The 10811-nt window shown below is 40.4% G+C and overlaps 2 protein-coding genes across 2 annotated transcripts; one reads left to right on the top strand and one right to left on the bottom strand.

Moving 5' to 3' along the window:
• Positions 1-5957: 5957 nt before the first annotated feature.
• On the bottom strand, positions 5958-7646 carry LOC131788794 (melanocortin receptor 5-like). The gene has a single exon (XM_059105892.2). The coding sequence runs from the start codon at positions 7329-7331 to the stop codon at positions 6324-6326; it is 1008 nt and encodes a 335-aa protein (XP_058961875.2). The 5' UTR covers positions 7332-7646; the 3' UTR covers positions 5958-6323.
• Positions 7647-9422: 1776 nt separating this feature from the next.
• On the top strand, positions 9423-10806 carry LOC131788625 (uncharacterized). The gene is made up of 2 exons (XM_066160433.1): positions 9423-10708; positions 10791-10806. Exons 1-2 carry the CDS (start codon positions 9423-9425, stop codon positions 10804-10806), a joined length of 1302 nt encoding a protein of 433 aa, XP_066016530.1.
• The last annotated feature ends 5 nt before the right edge of the window (positions 10807-10811 follow it).

Genomic DNA, 10811 nt, shown 5'->3' with positions numbered 1-10811 from the left:
ATGGAAGATGTAAAATTTCAAAAATCAGTGTATGGGAAAATACCTAAGGATTTTCAAACACCTCACGATTAAAGCCCTCTGTGCTCTGTGTCCTCTCAGCCAATAATTCCATGAGAAGTTTTACGATACTTTGCGAGAAGCTGTCACTTCATGTGTAGCTTTGCTGTTTGACAAAGTCCCCAATCCAGTCAAAGAACTCTTGGAATGTGGAAGCGGTCCTGGCAGTGATGAACACTACTTAAGCAGTGATGAAAATAAGGCCTAAGAAAAAATTCAGGCATGTAAAAGATTTGAACCCATGACCTCTGCGATACCGGTGAGACGCCTTACCAAATGAGCTAACAAGCCAACTGGGAGCTGATCATTAAGTTGGTTCCAAATAAACCCGTGAGGTGGTGAAGAAATGACTGTAAATATATGATTTTCATATATTTACGTTCATTTATTCACCACTTAGTAAGTAAGTAAGTAAGTAAAGACTTTATTTAAAGAGGGTAGCACTAAAATAGTATAAAAATACTAACAAACCAGTGGCCCTCTAAAATTATGTACAATACGGATGTTAAAAACTATGGCATAACTATGAAATAATATAACGAATAAAAATACAAGAGATAAGAGATAAAATCAATAAAAAGTGCAAAAGTAAAACTAAATCACAGAATAAAATGATTTAAAAGCTGCTGTTCTTCAAAACTTTTTTTCCAAAGAGAGTTCCTAAAAGAGTTAAGCGACGCTATTGTCCGCATAGATAGCGGTAAGCTGTTCCAGGCTTGACAGGCAGTCACAGTAAATGTTCTTCCTCCTTCAATTTCACGTTTGATAACAGGGCGAGCAATATTGAAGTTGGCATACCTTGTCTGCCGTGAATGAGAGTCGCTAGTAAGCTTAAGTAAACTTTTAAGATAGGTTGGTACATACCCCTGTAAACGCTTGTATATAATACAGCATTTAGTTAGTTTAGCCTGTTCGAAAAATGGTGTCCAGTTTAGTTTATTGAACAGTTTGAGGGAGGAGGCTTGACAATCGGCGTCTAGAATAACTCTAGCAGCCCTCTTCTACAACTTTAGAACACGGTTAAGGCAATGTTTATCACAGCTCGTCCAAACCACATTTACATAATCAATTACCGCTCTTATCATGGTGTTATAGAAAATAAGTCGATGTTTTAGAGGTAGACAATATTTAATTCTCTTTAAAATGCCTATCCGCTGCGAGAGCTTTTTACTCAATTTCTCCACATGAGGGATAAATGTTAGTTCGTGGTCGATTGCTAGTCCCAAAAGCTTTGCACAACGAACATTCTCAAGTTGTTTTCCATTAACAACTACAGCAATGTCAGGGTTAATTCTGGTAGAAAGTCGCTTGCCAGTAATGGTAAGCACTTTTGTAGCGGAAGATCGTTAATAAAGGCGATGAAGAGCAAGGGACCCAGAATTTAGCCCTGAGGTACGCCATGACGAACACAAGCAGTAGGGGATTCTATGTTAGCCATAGATACCAACTGGCGCCTTTCATTCAGATATGATCGAAACCAGATTAACGATTTGTTGTCAAACCCATATGCTTGAAGTTTTTGCAATAGAATCGAGTGATCAACCATGTCGAAAGCCTTGCAATAATCAATTAAAATCATACCACTCACGCGATCACTGTCAAGGTTGAACAGCAGTTCGTCGATAATTCCAATAAAAGCAGTTTCAGTACCGTGACGCTTGCGAAAGCCAGACTGCTTAGAATAAATTAAATTATTGACATACAAATAACTGTAAAGTGAGTCGTGTACATGCCTCTCGATTACCTTGGTAAGTACTGGCAACACTGATATCGGACGATAGTTTACGTTTTCTGGATCCCCACCTTTAAATAACGGAGTGACTCAGTTTGCAGTCTTCCAGCGCTGAGGAAAAACTGATGTGATGAAGGAATAATTAATTAGTTTAGCAATGGACGAAGCAATAATAGGAGCTGCTAATTTCAGCATTCGCGCACTGATATTATAAATACCACTGGCCTTGTTTGAGGTAATGTTCTTGAGACAATCGATGATCTTGCTCTCTGTAATAGGAGGAATGGAGAAAGTGATGCTAGCATCCTTTCTTTTGATGACAAAGTTTTGAAGTTTAGATATGTCAAAATTCAATTGAGGAAGTAGAGACCTAAGCTGATCCGCAATAGATGTAAAATGAAAATTAAACTCAGAAGCAATTTTTTTATTGTCCTCTAAGAGATACCCACCAACTTTAAGGTTGTATACACGCTTAGACTGTTTGCTCAATCCAGAATTTGATTTGATTGTTTTCCACATTTCTTTGGCATTGTTTTTATTATTCTCAAGTTTTGAGACATAATACTTTCGTTTAGCACTCTTTAGCATGCCGACTGCTTTATTCCTGGCCTGGCCTTCCTGGCTTAACGGGGTTTTTTGGAACCAACTTAATAACCAGCTCCCGGTTGGCTTGTTAGCTCAGTGGGTAGAGCGCTGGGTTCATGCGAGTGACAACATTGATACCGTTCTGACAGGCATACACCTATCTAAATGTCCGCTACTAATTCTCTCGAGTTGATTAACTGCTTGGTCAACATCCGTGGCACGATAAACATCTCCCAAGTCTTCCTTTGTTAATGCTAAGTATAAAACGTGCTTTCTTTGCTCTCTCTGATCTCGGATCTGAACTTTATGTCGGCTGGGACAAAGCTTTTTGCCAGCTTGTAAAATCACAACTCAGTGATTGGTTTTTGTCAGCATTTGGTAAGGATAGTATTTCCCGAAAAAGTCCTTGAGATTTGAAAGACAGTTATCTAAGCATGAAAGGCATCTTGTTGGGAAATCCACCATCGCATTCCAGCCTGTCAATTTTTCTAACCGATCGATGTTCAGTTTATTCAAATCGCCGCCGCATACAACAACAGTTTGCGGATGTTCATCCAATTCATTATCAACAATGTTGGTTCTAGAGCTCATTAAATCTTCTTCCGCGTAATTGTGTCTAGGTGGGTAACACATTCCGCACACTAAAAAGCGGTGTCCCGATGGGAGACGCAAGTTTATGCAGATGACTTCATACAAGGTTGAGCCGGCAATAAACATTAACTACCGTGAGGTTGTTTGGTATATAAATTGCAACACCACCGTTATTCCTCATATCCCTTCCAGACCAGTTTCTGTCTCTCCTAAAGATAGAAGAATTTGCGATGTTTACCATGGCATCTGGTTGTGCTGGTTTGAGGTGCGTTTCCATCACCACACACGCAGTCATATCATTCTGACACGTATCAGCCTCAAGCACAACTACGGCTCTAACTTTGTTCTTGATATTAGTCAGGCTTCAAATGTTAATAAACATGCACCTGGGCACGGCAAAAACAGAATGATAGGCCGATGGCTTTGGCTCGCGGGGTATGGGTGTTAGACATCTCCGTGTAATCGGCTTCCTTAACTCACCTATTTCATGACAGCAACTTCAATTGCTTGACAATGCTCAATTGTCCATGAAGGCTGAGAGATGTGATGATAGTCTTTGACTGTTCTTTTGCCATTTTTACGTCCGCCTCTGACCTTACTTCTTCAGCGTATTACACACGTTAGACGGGGGTCTTGATGCAAACTTGCGAAAACAAAACAAAATGTTGCGGTCAATCGAGTGTCGATTTCCAACAACCGATAGGGAAGCTGGGTTATGTAGAAAGCCATAAGTTTCTTCGTTCTGTCGAACAACCTCCACCTTAGTTCCAGGGGAAGGGTGCACAACCATATAAACCGTTAAGTCAAATACGACAAGCGTCTCCAGTAATGTCAAGTTAACTAAACCACGAGTGTTCCATCTCACCAAAAGTGAAACACCGTAACTTGATGACATTTGTGATTGATTGTAACTCCTGTAGGACATCTCGGTTCTGACAACTTGAGAGCGTACCACCTACTCATTGCAACATTCACACATGCGCAGAAGTTTGACCGCTTTATTTTGTAAGACAGCAGTTCTTATGTTTTCCTTCGAAACTCTTTGCGGGAAATTGGTGCACAGGCGGAAAAAAGTGATCCCCTTGCACATGCCTTACTTTTGACCGCTGTGTTCGAGCTGGCACTTTGCCAAACAAGGAAAAAAGCTGACAATTCGCCGAATTTGTTCTCAGCAACAGCGCAAGTAGTAAAGAGGGACCTCCCTTAAGTTTCCACATTGTGTAATACGGTTTATTCTAATGAAGCCATTTAACATTCGTCATCGTCTAATCCCGACGGGACATTTCATCTAGTATGAATATTTACTACATCTTCAGAGCCCACTATCGTTTTGAGTATCACGTGATTTGAGGTTGATGAACAATGCTGTATATTAATAGTGCATATACACAAATAAAAACAAGCACCCACCATCCTATTCACCCACAGACACTGTGTGTTGTGCCTAAAGAGGCGCCCAATTCAAATAGTCATATTGTTATTTTTATCATTTCAACGTAAAAGGAAACAGAACATGCATTATGTGCGATGTTATCACATTTAAGAACAGGGGAAAAATACGGACGGAAAGCGGAGCAATGAGGGGGCCGCATTTAATTATTCAAACTTCAATTTGGATCTTAAGTGAAGTAGATCTGTTATTATTTATCACCTAAGAGAATTTAATGGCTTACTGATCGTGTTTTTCGTAGCTTCCGACGGGGCTCGGGAAATACTACTTAACTCGCAAACACATGCGATCATTTTGTAATGTACCATTGTACCATTCTGTATTCTGGTAAATTCAGCTTCAGACATTGACACTTCTTTGACGGTTTAGGGCTTGTTTGTAACAAAAAAGGGTCCGAATTTAATGTTATTAAATTTAACCGCTAATTAACGATTAATGGCTTTCTCGTCTAAATTAATTTCGTTCTTGTGCAAGGGGCTATACGACTTTCAATATGTTGCTGAAGACTGTCTTCACAGAAGGTTCAAAAGGGATTTTGTTCCTTTTAACTTTATCTATGGACACTTGAAGACGAAGGCTTAAACAAACAAAACGAATTAACACTTCAGCCTTCTGTCAACATGCAAATTGTTATACTCAATACTAGGTTGGGACACATTTGTTCTTCGTAGTCCGGCGATGTACGTTTTACGGCAACGGAACAAGTTATCCTTATCAATGTTCCATTCCCATGTAACCTCATTTACTTTCTCTGTAAAATTTGGTTAAGAAATTAGGTTCGAATGTGCCAGCGGGCAAGTGAAAAACCAAGTTAATCATCAACGTTTACTATAGCGCCTCGTTATAATATATAAGTGCCTCGTTTTGGTGGAACGTTGACGGAAAGCGCCCCCTCGAAAGCCCACTCGTCCGTACAATTAACACAAAGTTTAAGGTTGGTTCGGAAATATTTACAAGCTGCCCACGTAGATCTCTCAGACCCTAACTTGAACACAAACAAATTACATTTTGTGCAACTTGTGGAGATCAGAGAGGTATCGATCAATATCAAGTGTTAAATGCAAAAATAGCCCTCGCTCTTAAGACTTGCAGTTATATCCGCTTGTGAACTTGTGAATAGCTTTAGAGATCATCAAAGAAAGGAAGCGTTCAACCATTTAATTTGAGAACTGTGAGATTACGAACGTTTGAAAAAATTGAAAGGTAACGTATTAGGATTAGCGTCAGACGTTTCACAACAACAACTTCACTCTGAACATTTCACTTATAAAGACTATTCTGTTTTTGTCCTTATCAACACGAAAAAGATTCATTTGATTTTTAATTACATTCTATCTTCCAGCAGTAAGTTCTCAAGCAAATATTTTGTTTTTACAAGGAAGGGAAATCGTTGTTTTGACTCCTGCAACAAAATTTTAAGATTTTGACCGTTGTTTGCTCACCGTTCCCTTTCTAACGCTGGTTTCCTAAAATTGTTTGTCACCAGGTATAAGCAAACAAAATCACTCCTCCTTTATCTAAGATAAATTTTAATGGAACACATCTGTCTGATAATTGTTACTTCAGTTACAGACATTGTTTAATTAGTTAAAATATGTAAATTCCTGAACAAAAAGCTGAAAGCATCCCCCCATGTTACACTGTTTGAATTTCGCGGTATTCTACTCGTAATAACTTGTGGTATTCCCTTCCAAAGTTTCAAATTCTCATTTCCTTCCCCTAAAATAAACATTGCAATTTCTCTTCGTCAGAAAATTCTAAAATGCTATTTCAGACCTTAGCACAGACAAACGGATTCAATGCAGAAATAGCGAGGACCAAAATAAGAAGACAATCTCTGACCTATTATACAAGGGCACAATTGAGGATACAGTACGACGAGAGCCAACATAATGATAACAGGCAAAGTTAACTTCGTGTCCCATCCTTTTGAAGTTTTTTACCAGTTACTGCTCTATGTCGATTATCCATCGTCATGTTGTCGAATGCTAAAGTTATTCGGCTTTCTTGTGGAGAACGCTTTCTGTCCCTCAAAAGTCCTACGAACGCTTTCCTGAAATTTTCAAATCGCCAGGCATACACAAACGGGTTCACTCCTGAATTGACTAAGATCAGTAGGAGAGGAATATCTCTTGCCCAGTGAATAAATGTGCAACTGCAAACTTTGCACAAGGTAATAATGTAAATGCAAATACAGGAAGGCAGATAGCACGCTAACAAGAGAGCCAATATGATGATAAAAGTTTCGGTTACTTTCTTTTCCCATCTTGCTGCCTGTCTCTTCGCCTGATTGTCTACGTTCGTCTGATCCAAAGAATTCAGTTGTTCCATTTGATTTTTTAATGCACGGAGGATCTTGTAATAAGTAAGAATGAAGACTAAGAGAGTGCCAATTACGACTGTGTGGAGGAAGACTAATGAATATGTGAGATAGCCCGTGACAAGGTATATGAAAGGGAAACTTAGTGAAAATAACCAGATGCTAGCCGCCACAAAACCTGCTCGCTTAGGATTCAGCTGCGTTCTGTAGAATAGCGGAGAAGCTATCGCCAAATATCGGTCCAATGTTAAAGCTGCCAAACTGAGAACAGAAGCTGTACACGAAATGAAGTACGGTATGTGAATGTAGGGTAAAGGTGGCAGTTTCATCTCAACTCCTTCCATTACATGGTACACTACCGTAGTCGGGCCGACGACGAATCCCACCAAAAGATCGCTAATGGCAAGGTTGGCCACAAAGTAGTTAAAAGGTGACTTGAGATCTTTGTTTGGATCGATGAAGATTGCTAACACGACGAGTAAATTTCCGGCGATGGTAAATAGACACAGCGGAACACATATCGTGGCCGTAGTAAACGAGATGTAGATTGGAGCAACAGATTGATTTGTGCACGGATATTCACCGAACAGAGACATGAAGCTCAATCAAATTTTCAGCGCTACTAAAACTAAATTACAATCAGACGATGGGATTGAGTGGAAGATTCGAAGCTCGAATTAGTAATACGTGAAAACAGTTCCTCCTAAGTCCGACAATATTTTGTGGTATTGGCGTCTAAAAATCGCACAGTCTGCACTCCACTTTCAATTCGAGCCCACTGGATTTTACTTCTTGCTTAGACTATGAGTCGGAGACAATGTTTTTAATTTTGATAATGGTGTTTCATAATACGGTCTATAAGCCTGAAATTTATCAAACATCTTCAAAGAATGAAAACGCCTTGATAGGGAACTAAAACACTCGTAGAATCAATACAATCACTACATCCGGGAACGGAATGGCACTTTTTTCGTATAAAACACGAATGGGCATATTAAGCGATGAAGACACGATTTCCGCCTTTTCAAACTTTGCTGAATGAACGTGGTTTGTTCGTTGTTTAGAATAATGGCTGCCGCAAAGATTTTGTGGTAAACGACAAAGATTAATTTATTGTTCATATGCAAAAAAGAAAATAACACGTTAGCTCGAAGATATGAATTTTATGTTCGTGGCAAGAGAGATACCTGGGCTCACTCGTGAGATATTGTCCTTACCACTTTAAAATTGATATTTTGTCGCCGTCGCATAATATCCCCTAAGTTTGGCTTTCTCATCGAAGTTTTCTAGAAAGAAGTTTTTCATCCGATACATGATCACATGGTTGACACGAACTTATATCCGACTGTGCAATCGGCTGACATGGAGAACCACAGCACTAAAACTGCATTCCTGAAAGTTAAAAACGACATCTTTGTGCTACTATTGATACTGTCGACTACAGTATTTTTCTGAAGGCACTCAACAAGGTGCGACTTGAGGGCAGGGTATTTAAGTGATTGCGATCGTATTTATCAGGGCGTACTCAGCGGATATCAGCTCGTGGGTGTCAGCCTGAGGAGTTTCAATTAAAATGCGGAGTTTCTCAAGGCTCCTGTCTTGAGATGATTCATCTTCCGTTTTCCATCACAAACATTGCGTCCGTAAATAGGTTTAAGAAAGTTATTAAAACATTTCTATTCGCGAAAGATAGTGCGGCACGTGTTGCAATTTTATCGGAGCCCGTATGAAGTCTGGCAGTCTGTAGTAGAGGTTGTCTCGGTCGTGGAGAGGGTGCAAGAGACTAGCTAGATCGAAGCCACCAAATTGTTAAACCAGAAGCTTATGGGTTATATACTTATATTCTGGTTAACCCTACTTCCAGAAGGTAATTTAGTGTTAACAACTGAGTTGAAAACGTAAATTAGCCACCGTAAAGGGTAAAAAAGCTGACGTTTCGAGCGTTAGCCCTTCGTCAGAGCGATTGTAACGAAAGTTACAACTTCCAGAAGTTGAGTTGGAAGAACAAAATTTAATATTCCACGAACAACTGCATGAATACTTACTTGACCACGACATAAGCATGTCAAACATTACGATTGCATTGGTAAGCACGACCAAGAAGCGTATAAGACAACATGATTTTCAATGCCGACACAAAGTGCTGTGATTGACGGTGAAATAGGGATATTCGACATGAATTTGAAACAGGCTGGTTAACGCAGCGTTGACTCGCAGCTTAAGTCACGTTCGTTGTGACTGATGCAAGCAATACAAATACAAAAGTAACAGAAAAAGCAATAGAACAGCTACGCATAGGACAGCCCTAGAAGGCATTTTTAACAGGTGGTTGGGCATCAATCATCAAACAAAGTAGAGTGTAAGGGAACCTCTATCTCTATCGTATGTTGTTGCCAAGCACACGAGGAAGTTATTTCATACCCTGTCCCCCATCTTATGTCTATTGTCGTTCGTTTCTTTTTTAACATTTTTTCGAAAAAATGAAAACAAAGGAGTACAATGTTCAGCTGACCTGTATTGACAGCAACAAGCGTTTTACTATTAAAGCAATTGGCATTCATAGCATCAGTGACAAGATTCCAGCAGTGAAAACATCGCACTAACCGGAGGTTCTTGGCGTACCAAACACCAGATTTCTCCGTGGAAAAGGGCACGTTGACCTGCTGATCGGCATTGATCACGCACAGATGCATGCTGAGGAAACAAGGCAAGTGGACCACCTGCTAGCTCGCAAGTCTCCACTTGGATGGGTGGTTTTTGGAGGAAAACCAGAAGAGATCAGTGACGTAACCAGCATATTGCATGTCAAGTACGCCTCACCAATAGACTTAACGGACTTTTGGACAACGGAAACTATGGGCGTGGCCGTGAAACCCTGTGTGTGCGATGCAGACAAACTGACTCAAACAGAAAGAGAAGAAGCCAAACTCATAGAGGAGTCGTGTTTGAAAGTCGAAAACCAATGGATGATCCCTTACCCCTGGAGGAAAGACCCTAACCAGCTGCCAGACAATAGAGGTTTGGCAATAAAACGCCTAGAATCAACAGAACGACGCCTGAAAAGAAACCCTGAACAAGCTGAAGCTTACTGCAAACAGATGGAGGAAATGGAAAGCATGAAATTTGCGCGAAAGCTGTCAAAGGAAGAACAAGACAAGTATCATGGTCCTGTTCATTACATTCCACATCACGCTGTACTGAGGCCAGATAAGAAGAGCACACCTGTTCGAATTGTTTTCAATGCCTCCTCTGCATTCCAAGGACATGCTCTGAACGATTACTGGAAAAAAGGTCCCGACCTTTTAAACGGCATATTTGGAGTTGTCTTGAGATTTCGAGAGAAGGAAGTTGCAGTACTGGGAGACATCTCCAAGATGTATCATAGGATCCTTATTCCCGAAAGAGATCAACACGTACACCGCTTTCTCTGGAGAAATATGGAAACAGACAGAGAACCTGTCACTTACGTCAAAACAGTTCTGACATTTGGGGACAAGCCCGCACCCGCCATGGCGCAAATAGCGCTACGAAAAACAGCCCAAGAGAACAAGGCAGGCTACCCAGAAGCAGCCGAGGTGCTGACGAACAACACGTACATGGATGACATCTGTGAGTCTGTGGATACAGAAAAGGAAGCTAGAAAATTAACAAATGACATAGACACTGTTTTGAAGACGGGAGGATTCAGAGTTAAAGAGTGGATTTCCAATAAGATACTCAAAGAGAAAGTGAACGGTGACGCAGAGAAGGAAATTAACATCTTCAAAGGAGATGAGGAGAAGGTCCTGGGAACCCTGTGGAATTTTAAAAAAGACAAGTTTCACTTCAGAGTGGCAGCAAACCTACTGAAGCTAGACAACAGTCAAAACCATGTGCAGAAGATGACCAAAAGAATGATCCTGAGTCAAGTGGCTCGCATTTATGATCCGATTGGATTTGCAGCAGCGTTCATCGTCAGAACAAAGATTGAAATGCAAAGACTGTGGCAGCTGGGGCTGGACTGGGATGACGAGCTACCAATTGCAGTTCAGAAAAACTTGATTTCACTCTTCAAGGAAATTAAGGAACTAGACAGT

Source organism: Pocillopora verrucosa, chromosome 1, assembly GCF_036669915.1.
Source record: "Pocillopora verrucosa isolate sample1 chromosome 1, ASM3666991v2, whole genome shotgun sequence".
Classification (NCBI taxonomy): Eukaryota; Metazoa; Cnidaria; class Anthozoa; order Scleractinia; family Pocilloporidae; genus Pocillopora; species Pocillopora verrucosa.
Note: the sequence above shows the minus strand (reverse complement) of the source record. Positions and strands in the feature narration are given on the sequence as shown.